This window comes from Aotus nancymaae, unplaced genomic scaffold (assembly GCF_030222135.1).
Source record: "Aotus nancymaae isolate 86718 unplaced genomic scaffold, 86718_ANA_hifiasm-v0.15.2.pri h1tg000046l, whole genome shotgun sequence".
In the NCBI taxonomy this organism is placed as follows: domain Eukaryota; kingdom Metazoa; phylum Chordata; class Mammalia; order Primates; family Aotidae; genus Aotus; species Aotus nancymaae.
Window position 1 is genome coordinate 21,667,865 of NW_026988460.1, and position 27,030 is coordinate 21,694,894.

At 51.4% G+C, this 27,030-nt stretch overlaps 1 protein-coding gene across 14 annotated transcripts in view; it reads left to right on the plus strand.

Annotated features, from left to right (window-relative positions):
* The window catches only part of ATP2B2 (ATPase plasma membrane Ca2+ transporting 2), a 392,052-nt gene that overhangs the window by 241,843 nt on the left and 123,179 nt on the right, over positions 1-27,030 (plus strand). For all 14 annotated transcript variants that reach the window (XM_012471790.3, XM_012471770.3, XM_012471772.3 and 11 more), the window contains one exon: positions 21,133-21,650. In XM_012471790.3, coding sequence (XP_012327213.1) covers positions 21,452-21,650 — 199 coding nt within the window. In that variant the 5' untranslated portion in view covers positions 21,133-21,451. The remainder of the gene's footprint in view (positions 1-21,132; positions 21,651-27,030) is intronic.

Below are 27,030 nucleotides of genomic sequence, written 5' to 3' on the forward strand. Positions count from 1 at the left end.
AGGAAATCCTTCATCCCCACCTACTGCTTAGCTTATGGTGGGACCACCATTTAACCCTCTCAGCCCAGCGTACTCCTCACCCCCTGCCCCAGTGTTACTGAGGAGATCAAAGTCAACCAGCTGGGAGGCAGGTCCCTCAGTCCTGAACTTAACTCATTAGTCTTTGGGGACAGCATAGCATCAGGGTGAAGCTCACTTTAGAGTCACATTGGCCTGGGTTCAGATCTGACCTCTTGTCATTCACCAGCTGGGTGATCTTAAGTAGGTTGCTCAATCTCTCTGAGCCTCAGTTTCCCCTCTGTGTAATGGGCATGAACACAACACCTACACCTCTGTTGTTTTGGGGTGAGGTGGGCAACAGTGGGAGAAGGTGCATAGCCTGGGCCCTGAAGGTGGCAGCTGTACTTGTCATTGTTGTCACTTTCTAAACTGCTATTTCCCTTTTTTTTTTTTTTTTTTGAGACAGAGTCTCGCTGTGTCTCCAGGTTGGAGTGCAGTGGCACGATCTTGGCTCACTGCAACCTCCGCCTCTAGGTTTCAAGCGGTTCTTCTGCCTCAACCTCGCAAGTAGCTGGGACTATAGGCCTGTGCCACCACGCCCAGCTAATTTTTGTATTTTTAGTAGAGACGGGGTTTCAGCATGTTGGCCAGGATGGTCTTGATCTCCTGACCTGGTGATCCGCCCCCCTCAACCTCCCAAAGTGCTGGGATTACAGGTGTGAGCCACCATACCTAGCCCTGAACTGCTATTTCTATTTTAACCTCCTCATCAGAGATGGCCCTGCCTTCATTGATAACTCCCTGGGTCACTTCAAGTGATTCCTTTTCCCTCCCAGGTCTGTTTTGCCATCTGGAAAATGACCACAGGACCACTCAGACTCTGCCCAGGTCTGAGATCTGCCTGTCTTAAGCAGTCCCCATGGGGCTGGGACATTCTATTATTATACACTGACACCCTCACCTGGGCCTGGGCTCCTGAAACCTGAGCTTGACGTGAGTGACATCCTGCGTGGTTGCCAGGCAACCAAGGCTTGAGCTGGAGGCTTGGGTGTCAGGGTAAACATTGGCAGCCCCCTCCCCAAAGGCTTGAGGGAGCACGAGGGCTCAGGGCATATTCTTGCCTGGCTAGCCCAGGAGGGACTGCCCCTCTTCTCATAACTGTTCAAGTCTAGCCTGTCTTGAAACCCACTTTCTCAGGGTGAAAGGGGCCGCTGGCCTGGGATATTTTTGTAGATGGAGCACGTGGTCAGGCTCAGAGAGAGACAGAAACTGGAGCCTCCTTGCACTGCTAACTGATACAGCTGCTGTCACCATCACCCTCTTCCTGGAAGTCTGCAGCCTAAGTGTGCCCAAAAGCATGGAGAACTCCCTGACCCCCTTGGGGGGCCTGACGCTGGCTTCTGGCACTTCCAGGGCTCTTTGCATGAGCCTTGGGCCACACTTAACAAATCATATCACCCTTATGTTTACCTGGCCTCCCTGCATGACCTCTCATATTTTCATTCCTTCACCCAACAAACGCTGTATTGAGTTTCCCTCCCAGCTCTGCTGTGTTCTGAGTGGCCGTGGGCAAGTCACTTGCCTTAGTTTTCTTTTCTGTAAAATGGGGATAATAAGAATACCTGCCTCATGGATCTGTGATGTGGATCGGATGAGATGACGTGTAGAAAGTGCCTCTTGCAGGGCTTGGCACATAGAAAATGCTCCACAAATGTTAGCTTATCATCATTAACTTTATTCAGTTGTTATCATGTGCGGGGCCCCATGCCAAGTTAGGAGGGAGCAGTACCAGGCTTTCTGAGGACGAGGGCTGTGTCTGGTTCCTCTCCATCCACACTGCATTACACATCGCAGTAGATCCACAGCAAAAGTTTGCTAGATAATGGAAATGAGAAATGAACGATTTCCCCTGAAATTCATCACTGCTCAGAGCGTGTGGAGATGTTAGCTTTGAACACCTTTTATAACTCTAGGCATTCCTCAGGCTCCTTAATGGCTGCATCATCCACAAAATTACCAAAGTGTGTTTGAAATCTGTTTGTCAGTTTGCAGTCTCTGCCCTTTGTTTTGGGGTGGAGTGGAGCAAGTGGGCCCATGACTACGTCAGGCAGACTTAAATGGCAAGGCAGACAGATGGCAGAGGGAGCGGGACTTGGCACTGATAGGAACCCAAGACGAGACCTGCCTTTCATTTTACTCCCTCAACGCCTCACTGGCCTCACCCTGGTCCCAGCACTGTCTGAGTGACCTGTGTCAAGCAGGTCCCTTGTCCCCTTGGAGCCCCAGTCCCCTTGAACATTACTCTGTCTGATCCAAAGACACAGACATGCCCATCAGAGTAGAGGCTGAGGTTCTCATGAGCCAGAGAGGCCCCCTTCCCTGGTCCCCAATTCAGTGTAAAATGGGCACCTTGCTCCCACTCTCCAGGGTTACAGACGAGACAAAGGTGGCTGCACTGTGATGAACTCCCTCAAATAACAGTAATTATTTATAACAAGATAACAGTGCTTTGGGAGAGGGATGGGCTGGGCTGCTCCTCTGTGGGGCCTGCCATGCGTCAGCAAATCAACATTGGGTGGCCGCCAGCCCTCTGGCCCAGGGCCGTTCCTAACAGCAGGTGATGCGACCAGGCTGATGGTGCCAGAATTTCATCCTTGACTTCTTCCAAACACAGGAAGGGGCTGCCATCTGCTTCCCACCCCTCACACCCAGCCCGCTGGGCCAGCCATGGCACCCGCACCATGCCCCACTAAGGGCCCTGGCCTCGCACCTGTCAGCCGCATAAGGGAGAAGCCTCCCACCAGGGGTTCCCTTAGTGGATGCTGAAGCTGGAGGTACCCTAAAGGCGTCCTCCTGTCTGTCCCATAACTCACGTGGACACTGGATGGAGAGGAAGGGAGCAGGGTGGTCCTGTCTTTCCGTCTCCCCCAGAACCCAGCCTCTCACTTCCCTGGCATCGCCACCAAGGGGCAGCCCTGTTAGTGCTGCTTCCAGATCTGGGAGTCTATTGAGTGCTGAGGTAATGTGCACAGCCTTGGGACTCAGGTCCTAATGCAAATCCTGGTCAGGCCGTTCCCTGGCTGTGTGACCTTGGCCAGTCATCCCACCTCCCTGAACCTTGGCTTAAATAAGGGTACCTACCTGGGATCAGGGGAGGGCGGGATTATGGTGGTACTGCCAGGGCAGGGGAAGGTGGAGATGAGGGGCAGCAGAGGGTGGTTATAAAACTTTGCTGCTCTCATGCTCATCTCTGTGACTGCCGCAGCTACTCCAGTGCCATTACGACTTTGACCATCTCCCTGCCAAAAATGTTACCTTGTTTCCTCTGGTTCAGTCACAACTTGTTGCCTACCTAGAGGCTGAGGCTGGGTACACAGCAGGTGCCCAAGCATGTTCTCTGCCTTTGTATCCAAACATAAGTGTAGGAGTGGATGCCTCCTGACCCAGGAAATCTTGTTCCTTCCTAGTTTCTGGGGTCCAGCCATGGGTTTCCACGGCCACTTTTCCACATGCCCACTCAGCTAGCTTTTGTTATGTGCCAACAGTGTCTGCCAGGTGTGCTGGGAACTCAAAGATGGATGGACCCTAAAGGGCATGAACGGTCAAGCCCCATGGAGGGATTAGCTGACTCTGCCTGGAGAGTGGGGTTAGCATAGGATTTTCTCAGGAAGGGACCCCTGGAGTGGGGCTCTGAAAGGTGAATAGGAATCCACCAAGCAGAGAAGCAGAAGGCAGGGGATAGTCTGTGCTAAGGTATAACCAATGGTCCACAAGCCAGCTCTGAGTTGGTTTTTTATTATTAAAACAAGATTGTTTCCCCACGTAGATGTTTCAGTGGCCGGAATATTACTCTGTCTGATCCACAAACACAGACATGCCCATCAGAGTAGAGGCTGTGGTTCTCATGAGCCAGAGAGGTCCCCAATTCAGTGTCAAAGACTTATCACAAGTCAGCATGTGAAAGTTTCTTAGAAGCCATCTAGCCCACTCTCTTTAGTTTTCAGGTGGGGAAACTGAGGCCAAAGAGGAAAGAAGGTGGAGCAGGAACAGCTAATGGCAGACCTCATTACCAGGCTTGCCTAGTGCCCATCCACCCATGGTGCAGGTGACCAGCCATGGGGCTGCATGGTCTGCACATGTTTGGAAGCTGCACACTCACCCCCTGGAAATGTCGCTATCTCTGGGACCCAATACAGGCCCCTGATTTCTCTAGCCTTAGTTTCCTTACTTGTGAAACGGAAATGGTCAATTGATCCTTTTGAGCTTAAAGCTGAAAAGCATCTTATGAACACTCATATAATTCCATTGTGTTGTCTCTGCCATTGGGTTCAGGGTAAACCTGAATGGCAGATCTTCCTGAAAGCTAAAGTCATCTGTTGGCATGGTTTGGGGGTCAGGGGCCACCCTGCAGATAGCTCCAGAGGCAGTGAGAGGTTTCTGCTACAGGTTAGCCTTTTATTCTCTTCTGAAGTCTTCACGGGTGCCCCCTTTGTTGCTACCCATCCGCCTTGCAAACCGAAACACTAAGACCCTCTGAGTAGTAAAACTGTTCACCCTAATCACTTCCTCACACCCACCACACATACATAGTGTAGACATAGTCTTATTTCCGAGATGCACACACTTTCTGCACACCTCAACACTCACCCCACTCAGACGTGTGCAGGCAAGCTTATACACAACCACACACATCCTAGCCTGTACAGACACATATCTATGCATTCACATGTAGACATGAACTTCAGTGGACAACAGGGAGCAGGGCTATTCTGTGCTGCACTGATAGCAGGTTGTAACTCACCCAGTAAATGTAAAACAACAAAAATTGTTAGCAGGAAGAAAATTTCAGCTCAACCTAAAAAGCTTTGTGACCACCAGCATTGACAAAGACTGTCATGGATGGAGAGAGTAATTTCCCTGTCAAGAGGGGCATGCAGGCACAAGCCGGACTTAACAGAGATGCCGTGAAGGGCTGAGGCATCGCAAGGATGTTGACCTTTGAGGTCCCTCCTGGTCTCTGGATTCAAGCAGGTTTGGGGAGTCGGGGCCTCTTCCTGGGGTACCGGCACAGTGAAGGGTATGGTTAGGGACCAACTCAGTGCAGGCCTGGTGCCATCAGGGTCTGGGTCAGCCACTAGAGATGCACACACCTGCGCCCGCTAACTTAGCACCCATTTCGTAGCAGGCCCAAACCTAGAGAGAGAAACAGAGATGGAAGCTCTGGCCTTGTCAGTCCCTTATAACAAGGAGTCAGAGGTAGTGAAGACCCTGATTTGAATGTTACAAAGCAGGAGGTCTTAGGACTAAAATATCAACAAGGCCAGGGAGTAAGTATGGTGGGCTAGAGAAAGAGCCTTTGACTTGGAGATTTGAACCTAGGCTCCAACTGCATCTTAAACCCAAAACCTAAACTCCCCTGTATCATGTCTCACAGAGAACAGATCCTAGAGGCAGCATGACGTGAGGCCTGGGACTCAGGGGAATTTTTAAATGCAGAAGGATGGTGCTGGAGGAGCTAGGGCTGTGCCCCACTGGGGAAGAGGGAAGCAGACTGCACCTCCCACCCCTTCTCTGACAGGTTGCCTGTCATCAGACCCAGGACTTCAGAGGAAGGAGGCAACTGCAAGGCTGAGAAAGCAGAAGGGAGCAGAGCTTGGTGGGGCCATTGCTGGGGGTAGGGAGAGGCTGCTGGACATGAATACCTGCAGCATCTGAGGTTTGGATTCTCCTGGGGCCTTGGAAGCACTTTGGCACTTGAGCTCTTAAACATTCTGGCTGAGGGATCTGGGAAGGACTTGAACCTGTTTGAGAAACTGAAGGAGTCATATCAGGGTTCAGGGGAAAGGAGACCTGGGGCTGATTCTTGGCAAGTCATGAGGACTGGGTATCTTCATGGGATCCCTTAGGCCTACCCAGGCCAGCCCAAGATTGGAGAAGGGCTTGGCACTCAGGGAAAATGCGGCCCAAGGATGAAGGTGGGACACATTCCTGAAGCATCCATCCCTGGAGTAGAGGTGGGTGGCAGGCTTAGTAAGGTGAGGCCTCTGATCAGCCTTGGGCCTGAGCCCAGCTCTGCCAGCACCTGCTCCGTGGCCTTGTGCCAGAGCCTTCCACCTCAGGGCCTCCATTTCCCCATCTAGAAATCACTGTCATCCCAGATTCTAGTGTCTCTCGCTGCACAGGCTCTGTGCTGAGCCCTGTGCCCTGCATTAACTCACATTTTCTTCCCAACAACCCTGGGAAGGAGAGACAGCAATTGTCTCCATTTCAGAGAAATGACAACTGAGGCCAGAGAGCTGACTTAAGTGGTTTAAGAATCCATGGGGCGTCGGCGGGGGCCAGGCTCTGTGGCTCTGAGTGATCCCAGCACTTTGGGAGGCAAAGACAGGCAGATCACAAGGTCAAGAGTTCAAGACCAGCCTGGCCAATATGGTGAAACCCCATCTCTACTAAAAATACAAAAATTAGCCAGGCGTGGTGGCAGGCAACTGTAATCTCAGCTACTCGGGTGGCTGAGACAGAAGACTAGCTTGAACCCAGGAGGCCGAGGTTGCAGTGAGCTGAGATCATGCCACTGCACTACTCTGTCTAAAAAATAAAAAAATAAATTCCATAGGGGATATAGGCTTCTGAGGGGTGAAGGAAACTCCCAAGAAAGAGAAGATGGCACTGGGGGTTGCAGATCTAGGGATCCTGAGATGGAGAAGGTGGTAACAGGCAGAGAAGAGAGGAGAGGGCATTCCAGGTAGGGATCTTGGTCATGCCATGGTATGAAGATGGGGCTGCTATGGGGGCCATAGACTGTGGGAATAGAGGGAGCCAAGCTGTACCCTACCGTGTACTGGCTTGCTTTTATTTTGGGGGCTTGGAGCCTCAGCATCAGTCCCGTGGCTCTGCACAGCTTCAGCAAGGCTGGGGTCCCCTGGGCCTGTGTCCCCTGGGAGGCTGCATTCGCATCTGTCCCTGCACAGATGGCTGGTGAGCACAGCTAGCGGCCCCCACCCCCACCCGCACCCCCTTCTGTCGCGGGGACTCGGCTGCGCTGGGGAGTGTGGTGCAGCGTTATTTTTAGAAGTGGCACCATCTGTTCAAGGTGCCGGGTGGATTCTGTTCCTCTCCGCAGTGGCCGGGGACAGCCATGCCAAGTCAGGGAAAGAGCTGCAGAGCTAGTCGGGCCCCCCATGGTCACACATTGGCTGGGATGGTCACTAATCAGCATGCCCACAGGGCATAGGGTTCCAGGGTCTGGGGCTTGGGGCTGCCAGTGGGGTAGCTCTGGGGCCAGGATGACTGACACAGAGGATGAGTTTGGGGTAGGCGGTGGCATGTGCCTCCACACACCCCACCTGGTCCCTGGGACTGGGCCCAGGGCTGCCTCCTGGCAGATTCGGAGTGTCCTGACCCTGACCTCCAGGTTTCAGGGACACATGGAGAAGAAGAGGCAAAGGAGAAAAGAACAAAGTCTGGACCATAAGGATCCTCAGTGGGACCCAGCACTGGGTGTGAGAGAAGACATGGGCCTGGCCAGGGCAGCCCAGAGGACTAGGACATCTCCCCACCCTCGACCCACATCCTCCAGTGTGTTCCACTGCCTGAGCTGCCACCGTGAAACACTGTGATCCAGAGCAGGGGCTCTGAATGCAGCCTACCTGGGCTCCAATCCAACAATTATGTGACCCCGTGCAACCTCTTTAACCTTGCAAAAGCCTCCATTTGCTCATCTGTGAAAGGGGATACCAATAGCAACCCCTTCCCAGGGTTCAGATGTGGATTTGCTGGTTTGATGCCTATAACGTGTCACATGTGTCTGGCCCTCAGCAAGGATGCACTTGGCATAAGCTATTTCTACCATCTTGTTGGCCAGTCTCTGCTTTGAAAGGCAGGCGTCACTCTAAGATTCCTCACTCCCAGTGTCATTCCATAGTCCCACTGCTTTCTCAGTCATGGAACGAGGCTTGGTGGTGGCCTGTTCTGTGCTGGGGACTGGGGAGGTCCTGTTCCTGAGGAGCTCAGGGCCTAGTTGGGGAGGCAAGCTGGCAAAACCCACCCTAAGGTAGCGGGTGGAGGGTCAAGGTATGGAGTTAAAGAGTGAGCCACGTGTGATGGGCTGGCAGAGGAAGAGGGTTGGAATTTGGAGCAGGAGATTTGGAGAGAACGTCACAGAGAAGTTGGCATGAGGGCTAGATCTTGGAGAGTGAGGTTTGGATTAATGGAAAAGCGGGTGGTAGACCATTCTGGATCCAGGGAACATATATGCAAAAGTTGGAAGCCAAGAATGTGCATCAGCTGTTCAAAAAATGATGAAGACCATAAGATCCCTCAGTGGGACCCAACACCTGGGTATTCACTTAGACCAGACCCCAGAGAGGCCAACTCAGACCCCAGGGAGGCCGGCTCAGAGCCAGCCAGGTGGCATGCGGGAGGCTGTAGTCATGAATACGTTATCTTAAATAGGCACTGGAAGCCAATAAAAAATTTTAATCCAGAGAGAGTCATGCTCAAATCCAAAAGACAGCATGATGTGGCACCTTCAGAGTCAGACAGGCCCAGTTCTAATCTCGAATCTGCCACTCCCCATTAGCTGTGTGAGCTTAAGCGTGATGTTATTTTACCTCTTTGAGCCTCAGTCTCCTCATTTGTAAAACAGGCATGATAATACCTACCTCATGGGGTTGTTGAGGGATAAGCAGAGCCTCCCTCAGCCTCTGGCATGCAGAAGCCACTCTGTAAATGGCAGTCACTGTCAGCTTCACTCTGGGGTCAGTGAAGGAGAATGTGAGGCTAGAGAGCAGGGTAGGGGGCAAGGGGCTATGGATGAGGAGCCTGAACCAAAGTTGGGAGCCTGGGGAGGTGAGGAGGAGGAGGGAGGCTGAGCCTTTATGCTAATGCTGACTGGGTCTGGCCACCGGACTGGACATGAGGGAAGGATTAAAATCAAGGGTGGCCCAGAGAGTGCTGTGGGAGGGTGCTGTGGATGCCCTAAGTAACACAGGGGTCACAAAAGAATGTGACATTTAGGGGAGTCTGAGGACCTTCAGAGGGGACATTTGGCAGCCACAGGAAGGTCGACTCTGGAGCTTGGGAGAAAGGCCAGGGTGGAAAGGTCAGTCTAGGAACCACTCATGTGAGGGTGAAAGTTGATGCCAGATGGGTGGCATTGCCCAGGGAGAAGCAAGGCATTAAGCGGGCAGAACCATGGGGAAAACTATAGTTAGCCCAAAACAGAGAAGCCATAGAGGGCTGGGCAGACATGGTCAGGGAAGCACAGGAGAGTGGGAAGAAAGAAGGGAGGCACCATCAGTCGTGGGCAGGGCCGTGAAGACTGAAAAGGGCCCTGGAGTTGGCCAGTGGGGGTCCTCACCAGTAGCCACCCAAGGGCCTGGACTACCAGGAGGTGGCATTTGGATGGTCAGAGGCAGGGAGATGGAGATTATTTTGAGCCACAGACTGAGTCACAAGAGCAAGACAGGACTTTAGAACCCAAAACCAGGGAGGTGTGGGCTACAAGAGGAAGGAAGCCTAGAAAAGGAGGAATAGGAACCCCAAAGCATGAGGACAGGAGTTCTGCTCATTTAAAATTCCCAGCCCCCACCATCCACTCATTCATCTCTGCAGTGTGGGAGCTGCAGACCGGTGTTTTAACCAGCTCGCAAGTGATGCCAGCATAGGTGGCCCTCAGAAAACCACTTTGAGAAGCCTTGTTCTGGGCTCTTTGGGCTCCACTCAGAGAAGACTTTATCAGGAGAGGAAGGAGAGAACACCTTTACCATGAGGGAGGGTGTGGACCCAAGTGCAAACCTCTGCTTATCCCCACATGCTCTCAGCTGTTCCTGTGGCTTCCTGACCTTTTGGTTTTCCTCCTTCAGATCTATGGCCAAGTCCGTAGCCTCACAGAAATCTCTGGTTTTCTGCCAAGGAGACTCTGGGCAGAGATAACCCAGGCTCAAGTGTGGAAGATGAGTGCACAGTCACCAAACTAGGGACCCCTCTGCTTTAGCCTAGAAGAGGTAGAACAGTGTCTGGCCACAGTAGTGAGAAATAGAAGCTAAAAGACACTTCCACCCATGCACATACGCAAATCCCTGCTGGTACCTGCATCATTCTCATTTCCTCACTCCTTTGAATCCAAGAGTCCTACTTTCTGCTGTTTTTAATCTCTCTTTCTCAATATAGTTAGATTTCCTAGCATCTGCATTCTCAAAACACATAGACTTTCCCCCACGCCTTAGCTTCCTGTTTCTCTGATCTGGACCCCAAAGGACTCACTCAACTATTCAAAAGTAATCTCCCAACTTAGACACATTCCCTGGAACCTCTGTGGGTGAGTTTTTTCCTCCCTCACCCCATGGAGGAAATAATTTACTAAGCTCAGTCAGACCGATATGCAACCACTTAAATATGCTCCCAGTTCTGGCAGAAACCAGAAAAAAAGGATCACTCACAGTGCAAAAGAATGAATCACTAATGGTGGAACTTTTGGCATCAGTGGCAGATGGCACTGATGGACTGAGGCAGGTTCTCAGTGCATGCACTTCAGTAGCCCTGAGTCACCTTTCACACAGTATCATTTTGTAAGCTCAGGCCTGTCCCCTGGAGCAGCCCCATTGCCTAAAAAAACAGGCTTTGAGCATCAGCACTAAATATATGGGGTCAGCTCCCCATGCCTGCTTACAGAACTCATGGAAAAGGCCCAGTGCCTTCCCCAGCACCCACATTCAGCACCCCAGGTGTTGGGAGGGGGTTGCACCTTTCCCTTGGCTTTCACAACCCCACTGTCCATTGGTCAGCATTGCTGTCCTGGAGCACTCCTAGGGGCACTTAATAACATTCTTCTCTGTGTCAGCACCTCAGTGTGTGGACAGCTCCTTCATATGTTGTCCTTAACGCCCACCTCCACATCCCTAGTCAGCACCGTGACCTTGAGGACAGTTCCCAGTGGAGCCAGTTCTCTAGTGACAGCTTTGTCCTCCCCAGGGGTACTGTCTTTCAGCACCAGGACCACGTGGACAGCTCTCATTCCCAGCCTTTGCTGGTCAACCTGCAGGGGAGAGAGGGGGCCTGTGGTTATCAGGTTCCCTGACCTCAGCCACCCAGTCCCTCCCCAGCACCCACCTTCATCTATCTATCAGCACTTCATCCCCAGAGACAGCTCACTGGGCCCCAGCCCTCCACAGTCAGCGGTGAAGTCTGAGGCCTCACCAACCAGCCAGTGACCTGTTGTGTGTGGTCAGAACACTGACCGCAGAAGAACCCCATGCCTCACTGTAGAAACCAGAAAGGAAAAAGGGAAGCAAGCTGGTTGGCTGGACAGAAGGGTGTGAGCCTAGGTTGCTATTAAGAGTCCCTGTGTGTGAGAGAGGGCTGGCCCTGCCACCCCTTAACCATAAAACCTTACACCAATCACTGCACACTCAGTCTGTCTTCTCCTGTATAAATGACGGGGCTGGAGTACCAGTGCAAAGCGTTGATGTGAAGGATTAAACGAGCTAAGTGCACAAAGCAGTGCTGAGCACATAGCAGGAATGATGTTGGTGTTGCTGTTATCATTTTTTGTTCTTCTTCCAAGCCTCTGCTTGTAATCCACAGGGATGGAGCAGACAGTGGGACAGAACAAGTGGGTTAAGGGCAGAAGGGGACAGTGTCATAAAGGCCAGTTAGGCCAGTTAGGACTTGGAGGCTGGAGGCAGCCAGTGCTGCAAAGAAGACCTCAAGAAATTCAATACAACTGTAGGGAAGGAGTTGGGCAGTACAAAGGGCAATGCTGGGAGGCGGCCGAGGCATTTGGCTGAAACCAAGTGCAGTGTCCAGAGCTGCTGTCTGTCCCAGGCAGGGCCACCATCTCCAGCCATCCCACTACATATCCCTTCTCTCGCAGCCCAAAGTGAAGCCTTCCCAACACTTTTCTGCCTCAAACAGGCTTTCTTGCCTCCATCTGCTAGTGACTTTACTGTTTTAGCTTCATTAGAAAACCCACAAAGATTTTTTTAAGGAAATTATTTCTAAACATGGAGCACATAAAGGGTACAAATTTTAGAACGCAGACACTGCAGTCAGAAGCCCAAGGGTGGACAGAGAATGTCATGGGCAGAAGGTGAATTCTGGTCTGCTCATGCCTCCCTGATTCTAGGGCATTTATCCTTCCCTCGTGCTCCAGCCAAGCACGACTTGACCTGCAACTGGGATGTCCATTACTGCTGGAGACAAGGCAGCAGCAGAGAAGCCCCGGGAAGTACATGACCCGATAAGCAAGAATTCTTGAGAATGGTGGCAAAATGGCCCTTCAACACTGAGCTTCTGTCCAGATTGCATCCTCATTTTACAGAAGAGGAAACTGAGGCAGGAAGGGTCATCATGCAAGTTGGTGAAGGACAGGGGATGCAAAGGAAAGGCAGAGGCTTTGAACTGGAGCAGACCTATTGAAACTATGCCAAGTCCTATGCATATGGCCATGGCCATTGTAACCTCTCTGAGTCCCAGCTTCCTTGCCTGTAAAGTGGGGACAGCAACACCATACAGCCCATGGAAGGCACTTGCTAAGCAATTGCTGTTAATCACAGTCATCATGCCAAGATCAAAATCAAGTGGATCTGATTCCCAGGAAAACCTAAACCAAAAGTTGTGCAGAAATTACTTGACCCAGCCTGCACATCCTGCCCATGGGGTTGAGGTTATTTGGGGGTTCTGTGTAGCCAAGTGAGCAGACCTTAAACAGCAGGAAGGAAGATCTGAGCATCTCTCTTCTTCTCCTCATAATCCCAGTGCCCAGGGCAGAGCCTAAGATGCAGCTCATTAGTTTTACTGGATAGGTGGATGGACAGATGGATGGAGAGATTGATGGATAGACAGATGGACAGACAGCTGATGATCAAGCAGATGGCTGGATGGACGGATGGACAGACAGACAGATGGACGGATGGATGGATGGATGGATGAGCAGAAATGGAAAGTTTTTCCTGCCATCTAGCATAGGCAGCTCCTCTGAGAACAGAGGGTAGTGGAGGGACTTGACCCTGGTGAGAAGGTATATATACAGGTTTTCTCCTGTATAAATAGCAGGGCTTGAGAACCAGTGCAAGGACCTCCCCTTCCTCAGGCCAGGCATGAGCGTGAGAAGCTCCACAAGAAGCCCTGGGTCCCTCACTGCCCACCCCTTAGGCCTACTTCTGCCACCTGTGCCTTCAAGGCTGATGCAAGGCTGTTTCTGTGAGATTTTTTTTAGATTTTCCTTTTCTGGTTAACAGAATAGGAGTTGTCTAAAAATAGCGCTAAATTTGCTTCTGAGGTATTCATTTTCAGTTCCCTTCCTCTTTCCCTGTTCTCTCCTCGACTGTGAGAATTTGGAGCTGAGATTGTCTTCTTTGGCTTGGAGCACATGCACACACACACACTCACACATCGTGGGGCTTGCATGCTCAGACAGGTGTGGCACAGATATCTTGGACTCACTATCTCCCTCTCACACATACTCATGCTGACATGCTCCAGTAGACCTGAGTAGCACACCTTGTCCCTTGGGGTCACTCACACCAAGCACATGTCCACTGATACATCACAGGGACCCTCTCTCACACAAAGCAGTCACTTATAGGCCTACCCTAAGACCAGCGTTTGCACACTTCTTCTGGCACAGGTGTGCCCCCAGACCCTGTCCCACTCATCCTAAGAAAACCACCATCATGCACTGCCACTAACCCTGCACACCCACACTCACCTTGCACATCTATACTAACCCTGCACACTCACACTAATCCTGCACCCACATATTTCTTGTACACCCACACACCCTGCACACCCACACTCAACCTGCACAGTCACACTAGCCCTGCACACCCGCACTCACACTCACCCTACAGACACACTGGTCTAGCACACTCACATTGGCATGCCCGCCTACATCCACACTCACCGTCAGACTCTCCCTCCTTACAAACACATGCAGAGGAAATTGCCTCCCCCAGAGGGGATTATCTAAGAGAATGGCTGAGGCTCTCTGGGTGAGGACAAGGGAGGAGCTTTTGGCCCTCCACCCCCAGCTGCAGGCTGAGTTCATCTGTTTCCTTGGGCTCAGCATAGAGGAAGAGGGTTCCCCATCGCTGGGGCAGTGGGGCCCCTATAGAAAGGCCAGAATTTGCAGCCAGGAGACAAAAGCAAACATTCTACCTTGTGGGAACTAGAGGTAGTTTATCAAAACCGGAAAAGAAGGGAAACTATCCTTGTTTGCTGTGCCAATAAGCTGGAGGTGTCCCCAGGCATCTGAGAGGTGACAGGGAGCCTGGTGGGCATGGGAAAGTCAGAGCTGAGTTCCCTTTGAAAGATGTCACTATGGGGGGCATGCTGGTCTGTAAGCGATTGGAGGCAGGGAGTAAGTTAAATAAATTATCATAGGACAGTCACCATTTAACAAGTGTTTCCTCATTGCCAGAAACTGTGCTAGCTCTTTATCAACTAATCCTTACAAAACCATGTAAGGTAGGCTGTAGGTTTGTCTCCATGTTGGAGAGGGTAAACTGAGGCACAGAGGGTTAAGAGCCCTGCCCAAGTCACATAACTAGTAACTGGCAGAGCTAGGCCTCTGTCACTGGTGATCTTCAAACTGGACTTGTGCCCCACGTCAGTCATTGATGATTCAAAGGAAAAGTGACCTTAAAAATACATATTAAGGTGGCAGTTAAATTCAGCATGCCTTAAAACAGAAGAATTTGGAATTCGGAAGTTATTTTTAGCACATAATTCATGTACGACTGTCCCAGCTACCGTCCTTCAGTTAGGATTTGAAAAGCTGTTGGTTTAGGGATTTTTTTTTTGTTTTTTTGTTTTTTTATTCTTCCTTTGAAAGATAGATTGCTTCTTTGTTAAATTAACTACACACACACACACACACACACACACACACAAATTGCTCCTTCTTCTGTCAGCCTCCCTCCTGGCGAAGACTTTTTATTAAGGCACCCCTAACCTATTCTCGAGTCATTGAAATGTAACAATACAGAGTCATTTAAATGCTAATAAGATGAAACTGAAATGCATAAATCCAATATTGTCAGAATGTTCTCCTGGATTCTGAAGGGCTTGGCACATCAGAGCCTGAAGGGACTCCAGAGAGCACTAATCTAATCCCACTAATCTAATTCACTTTCCATATGGGGAAACTGAGGCCCAGAGAAGAAAGGACCTTGGTCAGGGTCACACTATTGGAGCTTGGAAAGCAGGGAGGAGATTCTCACTGGGCTATGGTCTCAGCTGCCTGTGTGACCCCCAGTGTGTTGCTCAACTTCTCTGGGCCAGGTCTGGCTGCATGCCCTGCCTAAGCCTGTGTGCCCATTGATTAGGACAGGCATGCTCACCTGTGCAGTGTTGAGAGCTGGCTATAAGTGAACTCATTGCAACCATGAGGGAGGAACACTTGCTAATAACTAGGAGGAGGGGAGCAGGGGCACTCAAAGAAGCCAGCGTTTCAGTGTCTGCTCTGGGCCAGGAGCTGGCTCTCACTGTGTCCTTGCAGCAGCTTGTGTAAGACAAACAGGGTCATCCCCACTTTACAGAGGAAGCCCAGCAAAGTTAGATGATTTCTCCAAGGTCACACAGTTCATTTAGTCTCTCAGCCATAGAGTAGCAGGTCACATGATGTTTGGATGAGGCAGCAAGAGCCTGAGAATCTGGTGGGGTTGTGGCTGAGGGAATACCTGCCCCAGTTTCAGTCTCACAGTGATCCCTCATTATAAAGAAGGGAAACTGGGCGGTGGAGGGCAGGGGATGCATCTCAATGAAAAACCGTAACTGCTGATTTTGTTATCTTTCCTAACCCTCCACATCCTCCCGTAAGAGAAAACTCTTAAGGTAGGCAGGGTAGGAATCACTAGCCCATGTTACAGATGAGCAAACTGAGGTCTGAGGACCTATCTAAAATCACACATTCCATAGATGGCAGACCCAACACCAAATATCTATTGAGTGCCTACTGGATGCCAGACACTGCAGTGGGTATAGAAGAGATCTAGCAACTGCCCACGTGGTGCTCTCAGAATCCTGGAGAAAGAAAACAGTTAAGCAGGCTCAAGCAATAAAGTGTGAAGTGTACTACAATCCGGGAGGCACCTGGGAGTCAGGAGCATATATGCAGTCTACGTGGTCAGGAAAGGCTTCCAAAGAAGGGACACTGAGGCTCAACAGGACAGCAGCTGTTACGGAGGCAAAGGCCCAGGTAGTGAAGAGTGTTCTGAACAGACACATGGCACATCTGCAGGAGTCAGGCATCTGAGGGATTCTATGCAAACTATGGGGTCCTCAGTTCTGTCCATCTGTGAAAAGATCATTTCTATCATTTCATACAAGTAGCTTTTGTGCTGGTGGACTTCACACTTTTCCAGCAAATCTCACTGTCAGAGCAAGCACCGAAGTGGGCTCCACAGCTTGGAATGAAAAAGCAAAATGCCCAGATAAGGGGTGACTTTATGTTTGCGCCCGTGAGATGAAGCTGGGATAGGGAACAAGCCCCATCAGAAGAGAGAGAAGGAAGTTTAAGATCAGTTGCCTTCCAGGTAGAGTTCTGATTTTTAGTTGCTTTTGTTATCCCAGAGTTCTATCCCTCCATACTGGCTCACACTGTTTTCTTTCTGCACCTTTTACTGACAAACAGTTGTATATTTCAGTTTCTTCATGGTTCATCTTTTTATTAAGTCCTTCTTTACCTACAGAAGAAAAAAAAATCCCTACTTGGAGCTGAGAGGAAAGGCATTCCTGGTTACCCTGGGCCAGGTCAAGTCTTCCTGCTCTGTGTGTCCACAGCACCTGGGGGTCCCCATAATAGCAAACACTTCAAGTTATAGAAATCAGTAATTCAATTGTCTCTCTTCCTCACTGTGGGCTCATAGAGGGCAGGGATCCTCTCTGGATTGGTCAGTGCCTGGCACCAAGTAGTACCCCAAACACAATCATTGAATGGATGATTGGATGGGTAAGAGAATGGATGGATGGATGAGTGGATGGGTAGATAGGTCGGTGGGTGGTGGGTGGGTGGGTGGATAAAAGGATGGAAGGGTGGGTGAGTGAGCAGCTGGGTGGATGGATGGTTGGATGAGAGGATGGGTGGGTGGGTGAGTGGGCAGGTGGATGGGTACGTGGATAGATGGATGGGTGGGTGGGTGGATAGATGGTTGAAGATCATTGTTCATCTTATCACAGTAGTCATTAAAATCGACAGTAGCCCATTAACTCATGCCTACTGTTGTGATCACAGATATAATTGCTGCTAACGATTCTCATAGCTTGCTTGTACTGTCAGAGACATAATTATCAGTGCCTGTAAGCCACGCCGCAGGTAGCACAGGGACAGATAGAAAACAGCACCTCGGGTTTAGAAAGTCCCTTGTGGTTTGCAAAGCACTTTCGTTCACATATGGCACTTCGTTTAAGTGTCATAAGAACCTCTTGAGGGAGATTCACCAGGGGAAGCAGAAAAGAGTCCTAATTAAGAGTGTGTCCCTGGACCCAGACTGCTTAGGTTCAAATCTCAGCTCTACCACTCACTAGTCGTGATCTTGAGCAATTTTCTTCATCTCTCTTGGCCTCAGTTCCTCATATTTTCTATGGGACAAAAAGATTTCATAAAGTGGTTTTATGGATTGACAATAATAATCACAATAATTTGAGTGCTTACTGTGTTCTGGGCTTTGTTCTAAGTATTTTAAATGAAATAACTCATTTAAGCTTCATAACACCTATGAGGTAGACTCTTATTCCCCTCTTCTTTTTGTTAAGATAATGAAATCAAAGTTAATTTCCTTCCCATTCAGCTGGGAGATGAAGGAGCCAGAATTTGAACTCAGAATTAGTGGTTTCTGGAGCCCTATGCATAACCCCTTCCACCATCTCTGAGACAGCTGTTTCTATAAAGCACTCAGAGTACCTGGTGCCTAATAAGTGCTCAATAAATGCTTATCACGTGGTAGTCATGCAATGTTATATATCAGTAGCCCCAAATTATAGATGCTGAAGCTAAGCCAGAGAAGCCAGGCAACTAGCTCAGAATCACAGGTGATTTCTATGCGCCAGTAAGTTTAGTGCAGGTGTGGGGTGGTAAATGTTCACTGGCTTTGCCTTCACCAGGTCCAGTCTTGTTATGTAAGTGCCAAGGACTGAGGCCCCCTGGGGCTCCAGGTCAGCCCTAAGTTCCTTCTGGACAGAGAGTCTGCATCTCCTCATCTCAGCTCTTGTCCCTGAGAAAGTAAAGTCTATTCTGGAAAGTTCTTTGTCAAATCCCCTCCCCAGCACTTGCCCCCCTCCCACCCAGCAGGGGTTCAGCCTTCCCCCAGCATCTGAGACCTGTCTCTCCTAGAAGCCCCAACCACTGCATTGGCCTGAAGGAGCCCTGACCTCATTTCCTTCCTTCTGCTCCACCTGTAGCCTGTTTGCCTCATTCTATCCTTGTCTTCCTCCAGCCATTTGGTTTTTCTCTACCCAGCTTCCTAAATATACACAAAACACATTTACACTGAGCAGGCAGCAGGAAGAGCACTGCTTAAAGCAAAAGCCCCCACCCGCTCCCTGCACTAGGCCTAGTGCCTCATCCAACCCTGAATGAGGGCCCACATGTTCTCAGAGGTCTCTCCTTGCCTCCTGTGGCTGGCCCTAGACTGGAGAAGGAGCCGTGTTGAGGCTCTGCATTAGCTTGTAGCAGGAGGAGGAGAGCATTCAACCCAAATCTCAAATACCAACACTATCCTCAGAGAGGTGTAGCATCCTAGACCAGCACCCTGTCAACCCCTTCTTACTGGGTGGTGGGCAAGAGTCCAAAGTTGAAGGTTTAAAAGATCTTCCACTTCCTGGGACCCTCCCACTGTGTGACTGGGCAAATGACTTCACCCCTCTGATCCTCATTCCCTTGGTCTATAAAATGGAGATAATTATAGTATCCACTTCACAGGGTTGTAGAGAATGAGATAGTTATCTATTTGCTTTTCATTCATTCATTTATTCATTTAACAATTATTTACTAGGTACCTACAAGGAGCTAAGTGCTTTTCTAGCCAGAGCAGCACACACAACCTACTAACCCCACCCTCCTAGAATTTACCTTGGATGGATGATACAGAACTCATCCCACAGCTCCTGGTACATAGTAGATGCTTAAGAAATGTCAGGGGAGTATTGTCGTTGTTTTTATTCACATTCTTGGTCCGTGCCTCACCTTCTTCTCCCAGGAATACATTGCTGGGGTCAAAACTCATGGATTCTGTGGATGGCGTGTGCTCCATCCATGGCCAAGGAGCATGGCCTCTCTTGAGTATTGTAGGTGGGAGCACCAGGTGTGCAGTTTCTTTGGTGTCTCATGTCTTGGTTTCTCTTCTCGAGGCATCACATCCATTTTATGTTCTATTCCATAAGAGACTTGTTGGTCCCAGTATAAAAATAATCTTCCTATTGCATCCCTGAGTAAAAGTTTCCCTTATGTAAGACATGTAAGGTTTCTCCTGTGGCTCCAGCACCCTGTGACCCAGGGCTCGAAAGCCCCAAATCCAGAAACACACTGGATTTGAATACGGTTTATAATTAGTTATCAGTAAAGTGGGAGGTAGTCAGGGGTGGGGGTAGGGGAGAGTGACTGTTTTGCCAATTTACAGATAAGTGAACCAAGGCTCCAAAAAGTGAAGGAACTTGCCCAGGGTCCCACAGCCAGGATTTGAAGCCAAATCACTCCGATGCCAGATCCTGTGTTCTTGGCAGCTGCCTGGCACAGTCCACCCACCCACAGGGCTCTTTGGAGACAAAGGCGGGAGCGCCCCCTAGGGGAGGGGAGGAGCCCGGGGCTGGGAGCCGGGAGACCGGCTCCCTCTGTGCTCCTCTGCACTCTCGCTCCCTATGGCTCTGGACAAGTGCTTTTCCCTCTCTGAGCTTCAGGTTCCCCACTGGGAAAGTGAATTACCTCTAGAATGCCTCCAGCTCTAAAATGCGTGAAAGACAAAAGGGTTGTGAAAGAGATAAAGCAAGGGAGGAGTTGGAGCTGGGAAGGGTGTCAGTCCTGCCTGCCTTCCCTCACCCTTTCCCCTCACTGTCCTGGGCCCAGGATGGCCAGCTGTCCATGGCCGCTGGGCGGGACTGGACCCTGTGCCAGGCCCAGCCGAGCTCAGCTGGGGCCCTTTGTCACCCAACGCTTGCTGGGGCCTCGGCCTCCGGTGTTGGGTGTCGGGGAGGATTGGATTCTCTCCTGGCAGCCCCACAGATGCTGCACTCCTGCAAGGTGGCCGGGCAGGCAGGGAGAGAAGCCAGAGCTCCCTCCTCCTCCTCGGCTCCCGAAAGGGACTGGCGGCCGCTGTCCGTGGTGCTGGTCTATGGGACCACACCCCCACCCCACTCCAGGTGAGGGCTCCATGGACCTGAGCTAACAGTGGGACCAAGCTCTGGGCTCAATGACATTCTTGTGAATATGCATGAACTGGCTTCTCTGGCCAGGCTGAGGGCCTTGATTAATACGGTGGGGGCCTGTGGGTGCAGGTGGAGGGCTTTCTCCCATCCTCATGCCTGTGAGACCTGAGTGGGGAGGGATGTGGGAGAAGAGTGTGTTGATGGACACAGGTGGCATGGGGGGAGGACTTGGGAGGGAGCTTGGGAACAGTGTATTTGGGGGAGTGTGTCCCAGATTGTGTGGGCATGGGGCATGTGTAAACATATCAAGGATAGTGAGAGAAGGAGGGAAATGGAGTCTGGGTGTGCTCAGAGGGCCTGTTAGCACAGCAATTCTTGAGGGAAGAGGGTGGGGCTCGAAGCTGGTGTGTGGGGCCTGGGTGTTGGGGTGTGTGTGGCAGTGGCACAGGGCCCAAGGACATGCCAGAAGGTATGTGCTGGGGGATGTGTGTACACACTGGTGTATGCTGTGAAGCCAGTGTGTTCCACAGCACAGTGCACAAATAGGGAGTTAACGTCTTATCAGGCTATGCCTTGAGGGTGTCATATCGTGGAGTGCCTGGGTTGGCACTAGGACCTTTGGATTTACAGTGTGAGCTGATGTGTTAGGGTGTGTGTATGTAGTCAGTATTGTTTGGGTTGCTGTGTGTGTTCCTGGGGCCTTCCTGAGCACCTGTCCCATGTGGCCTCCAGTGCCTGGCCTTTGTCACTCACTTTGTGCTTGTCCCACAGGAGCCACCACCTCTGACCATGTAGATGCCAGCTCCAGGGAGCAGCATGGGCCCCAATGAATGGAGACTCCTGGGTCTACAGCCCTGAGCCCCTCTGGCCCCTGGACCTCGTCCCACATCCAGGGACATCCCTTGGAGTTCATCACTGCTGTCACCAGCCGGCCTCGGCCACCCCCACCCCCCAGGACCCGGAGTCGGCCACCTGGTGCCACAGCTGACCAGTGAGGGTGTGCTGAGGACAGCCACAAGCAGCCATCACCCGGCAGCCTCTTGTCCAGCGCTGACCCTCGGGCCCACCCCAAGCAGGGACTGCAGCAAACATGGGTGACATGACCAACAGCGACTTTTACTCCAAAAACCAAAGAAATGAGTCGAGCCATGGGGGCGAGTTCGGGTGCACAATGGAGGAGCTCCGCTCACTCATGGAGCTGCGGGGCACTGAGGCTGTGGTCAAGATCAAGGAGACTTATGGGGACACTGAAGCCATCTGCCGGCGCCTCAAAACCTCACCTGTTGAAGGTAAGTGTTTGAGACTTGAACCCAGGGCTGCAGCCTAGGCGACCACCATCTGAACTGGCCACAGGGGCCATATTCATAATACGTAACAGCAGGGATGTTTCATAAAAAGGCTGAAATGCCAGAATGTCCATTGTTGTGTATTCTAGCTGATTGTCAGCCCCTCTGGAAAGGCTGGGGAACAGAGCCTCATCACTGGCTGGGCATGACCCAAGCCACCTGCAGACAGAATGGCAGGAAGAGAGCTGGGTCAAGACTGTGTTCTGGAGACAAGGGACCCCACAGCCGCAGAGTGGCAAGTTCCACATTCTGTAAATATGGGAGGCACCAGTCTCTGAGGTAGAGGCAGAAGGGCCACTAGGTGGGACCAGCATGGAACGTGCACCCAGGCCCAGGAGGGGCTTGTGCTTTCCCCACTTATTCCACAGTGGTTGGCTTTGAGGTTCCAACCACCCAGGCCCAGTTCTTCCTTCCCTAAGCCCCAGGAATTCTCTAGTGTGGGCTTGAGTGTGTAACCGTAGCACCACCAACATGCAGCCAATCCTCTGCCGCTGGGCTGGAATCAAGTCTCTCTGCCAAATCCAGACTCTGGTTGGGAATCGCTGGGGCTCTGGGGCATCATGGCTGTAGAGCTGCTGGACAGACAAAGCAGTAGGAAGATGGCTGTGATGGGAAGGGTGACAGATGTCCTTGTGTGTCCTGCCCTGAGGGTGGAGTGGGGCTTTCTTGCACCTGCCAAAATTAAACAGGCCTGGGATCTCTAGAGAGAGTGTTTCAGTTCCTGGGGGCTTTTCTGGAGGGGCCCAAAGCTAGGTCCTCTGCCCCAAAACAGGGACAAGGGAAGCCAGACCGGCTTGAGCACCAGAGCTTATGGTTTGGGTGACCTGCCACAAGTTACCTTCTGCTCACCATGGAAAGGAAGCATTCCCTACATAAACCCTACAGGCGTATGTGTGAGGCTCTGCGCTGACACTCTCAGCCCTGCAAGTTTGTGCAAGGCTGCACCAAGCCTCAGTTTTCTTCTCCTGGAAAATGGGCCAATGCCTGCCTGACAATGCCTAGTGCAGGACTGGGCATTCAGTAGTGCTCAAAGTGGCAGCCATGACTATGCTAAGGAGAAGTGGATGTCAGTCCCTTCCCCAGATATCAACTACTACCTGGGAGGCAGGCAACAGCTGAACTGTTATCCCCTATGACAGAAGAGGAGCCTGTCTCCTGTCTCCATTCCTCTGAGCCCCAGGCCCTGCTGGACTCTAGCCCTGGGAGCATTTCCTGCAGGGGCTGCTGGGTTCCACCAGGGCTTGCCTGGCAGTCCAGGAATCACGTGTGCCTACACTCCACTGCACCCAGCAACTCCCAGCTGTCTGTGTCCCTCTTTGTCTGCTCTCCTGGGTCAGAAAGAAAAGCTAAAACTGGTTCTTCTTCCCACGTTGACTATTCTTACTGAAATTTTGTCCATGAGCCGAGCCCAGGCAGAAGTTTAGAAACACATTTTCTCACTCAGTGCTATTTGTTTTGTTTTGGTGGGGAGGGTGGGAATAGAGGATGTAACCTTTCCTCATAGTACAATTCTGGTGTGGGGTTTAAAAACAGCTGCATGTGGCCCTAAGGTGGGCATAGGCTTTGCTTGGAGACTTCTGGGTCCCAGCCTCTTGTGGTCACTTATCCCTGGCAGAATGGTCCATGCTCCCCTCCACCACCAGGTTGGCACACAAGGACTGCTGGCAGGCAAGGTTGTTCAAGTGGCCTTTGCCTGTTGATTAGGGACTGAGAGATTGCCTTGAATCAGGAATCTTAAATGTCTCTGGGCCCCAGTCCCTGGGGAGAAGCTGATGGGCACTGTGACCCCTCTCTCCAGAAAATCAGCCAACCACATGCAACAGGTGTGGCTCAGACTATTTGTGGGTTTCCAGACTCCCTAGAAGTGGGGTGTGGACCCTAGTTAAGAAAACCACCCTCCCCTCCCACCAGAAAGGCTTCCCAGAGCTGGGAAGTTGGGCAGCACATGACCAAGTTCCAGCACCCTTGCAGAGCCATTTCTGGCTGGCTCCTGGGAACCCACTCTGTACTGCTGGGGGGAGCATTGCCCACCTGAGGCAGGAACTCTGTCTGCTCTGTCTGTACATCCTGTGCCCAACCTGGTACCTGGCACAGAGGAGGGCCCAGTAAAACCCTGAGACACAGCTACTAAGTCCCAGCCTAAGGTGGGGGAACTCTTAAGACAGCTAAGCAACCCAGACTACAGATAATCAAGACCAAGTGCAGCAAGGGCCCCAGGACTCAGCAGTGGTGAAGCAGGTGGGCAGTGAAGGTCAGAGAAGGCTTCCTGGAGGAGGTGTTTGGACTTGGCTATGGAGGAAAGAGAAGGGAAAGCCCATGTAGTATGGCCTACAGCAGCGTTTCTTAGAGGGAATTCCACAGAATAACTGGTATGCTGCAAGAAGTGAGGCTTTAGGTGAAAAGTAAAGAACTCCGTTTCCTCATCTGTGAAATGGAGACAATAATGACATCTCTCGTGCTCTCTGCCTGCCAGCCATGTGCCTTTGGGCCTTTTTGTCTGACCTCTCTGAGCCTTGGTCTCCTGATTGTTCATGAGAACCAAATGAGATCTCTGATGGGCAAGATCTCTGAGGAGAAGGAAAGCCCGTCATAGGATTCCCTGGAGCTCCTGCCACATTGGTCCCTAGAAGTATCTCCCAGGGGGCTGGGAGGGGCAGGGCTGGGAGAGATTTGGGGAGGGGCAGAAGAGCATAATGCCACAGACCCAAAGTTGGACATCCCGGGTTCAAATCTCAGGTCTGCCACTTACCTGCTGTGGGACTCTGGGCAAGTTATTCAAACTCTTTGTGCCCCCATCTCCTCATCTGTAAATTGGGGTTAGTAATAGTGACTACCTCACAGGGCTGGGGAGGACAAAATGAAGTAGCTTAGAACAGTCCCTGACACACAGGTAGTTCTTTGTGGTGAGATTCAACCCCAGAGACTAAACACCTCCATTTCCCCATCGATAAAATGGGCTGTGAATATTGAATAAGATTAGATCAAGTGCCCAGCATCAAAGTGCTCAATAAATGTCAGCTCTTAGTATTGTTTTCATTATGAGGATCATCACTGGGGAAAAATTGGGCACGTTCTCCGGAAACGGTGGAATGGTGGCCAATGTCCACACATCAGAAATACTTTGTACAAGGCTGTTACGCATCTCTATGACATGTGCTCCTGGAAACAGGTGCTGTTATCCCATTTTATGGAGGGGGGTATGAGGGCTCGAGGTCACTGCCACAGTTCATGTCAGAGCAAGCTTTGAACACAGCCCCATACTCAGACCTGAGCCAAGCATGGCCACCTGGGAACAGTCCTCTGGCGTCCATTGTCTGTAGAACAATGCCTGAATAGGGTGGGGCCAAGGGACACTTCCTTTACTCTGTCTCATGAGGAGCATTTGTCCCACCCTACTTGGCCGTCTTTTGATTTAGAGAAATGCTTGGCCCAGCCCCAGCCCCAGCCCCAATTTAAAAGCTCCGTGGTCTAGGCTGTGCCAGCTCCAGACACAGGGATTTAGGTTGGCCATTCCCGACAGCCTCTACCTCTAATCTGCTGATGTGAGCAGGGAGCTGGCCTCTGAGTCACACTGCAGGAAACGCTCCAGGCCATGCATAAATTAGCCTTCCCATTCAAGTCCAGCTAATTTTAGGCAAAAACATCTCTGCAAGTGACAAATGGGGTTTGAGGCCACAGGGAATCTGTGCTCACCCAGGGCACCAGCCAGCTCAGGGTGTGGCTTAGCTCCCACAGCCCGGCAGTACTGGATGTCCCGCCTGGAGACCCAACTTTGGTGACACCTGTTGGGTAAACCTGCCCCCTGTGAGGCTGTGAGGCCAAGGGCAGCCCCTACCCCCGTCTGAGCTCTACTCCTTTCCTCTCCCGCTGTTGGTTTTGTTCATTCTGATTAACCCCCTTATCTTCTTACCTCTACGGTTCCCTTTCCTTCCACACCATTCCAGCCAAGGATGGTAGAATCCCAGAAACCTGGGTTCAATTCCTGAGTGTCTTTCTCTTCAAGGGACACTGGGAGAGTTCAATTTAACCTCTCTGAGCCTCAGCTGACTTAATTGCGAAGTGAGGGTAATAACAGTACCCATGTCATGCAAATGGTGTGAGGATTAAATTAGATAAGCCAGGTGCAAGGCAGACCCTAGACACCTACAAAGTGATGTTTATTATCATTGTTATTACACCCCAGTGTTTCTTTTACAACAACATGCATGGGCCCCATCCCCTTGAAAGAATTAGGCAGTCAGATAAGACAGTGGCCGTGCCCAATGCAGAGTTAATATGCCATCAGAGGAAGTGGAAAGATGAGTGACTAGTGTCAGGTGGTCCAGGAGGCCTGGAGGCAGGAGCTTTGTCATTTTCCACTATATTTCTTGAGCCCCCAGGCAATGCATCAGTTCTCTAGCACCTGATGCATTGCCTGGGGGCTCAAGAAATATTCGTGGAAAGAAGAAAAGGAGGAAGAAAGAAGAGGCAGGGGATGTCCCAGTGCCCCTCCTTTCATGGGACAGAAGGCTGCAGGCTTGGGGAGAGACACAGGACACCTGTGTCACTCTTAGAACAGATGGCTCCAGTTCCCTGAGCCCAGTGTGGCACTGCCCTGAGCCATTGCACACACAGCCCTCGTTGCTCACTTCCTGACACCTGCACCCACCTCGGGTTGTCAGAAAGGGCGACGATGATAGGTTGCTCTTGGGTGTTTGCCACATAGCGTGTTTCCTGGCGGGGTTGATAAGGGGGACAAAGATGGGGCAGCAGTAGGGTGGAGTGGGAACCGGATACTGCAGAGTGCTGTGAAACGGAACCTCCAGTTAATTTTGTATGAATCCCACAGCCTGCCCAAGTGGAGGAGAGAGCAGGGCTGAGGGAGGACGAGAGAGCAGATCATGGGAGATGGCGGGTGCTTTGTGCTGCATGTGAATATGATATTGAATGAGAACATCCATGGGGCTGCCGCTGGCTGGGCAGCAGGAGGGTGTGGAAGCAGGGGGCAGGGATCTTCCGTGTGTTGTTGCCACGTTCTAGTTTCTCTGTGTTCCATCAGCCCAAGGATCACTGGGCCCCTGAGAGGTTAACGGGGAAACCAGGGCAGCCACAGACTCGGTGGAAGCCTGGGCAGGGTCAGGCGTGGAGGCTGCCCAGACACAGGGTCTGCATAGGGAATTCACTGCCTGGCCAGAGATGAGCAGGAAAGCCTTGCAGACCCACTCCAGGGCCTTCACGTGAAGCGGCTCGTGCTCCCTGCTAAGGCCCAGGACTGTCAGGTATGAGGCCTAGAGGAGAAAAACTTTAGTATGCAAGATGCTGAGGAAACACAGCTGCCTCCTCA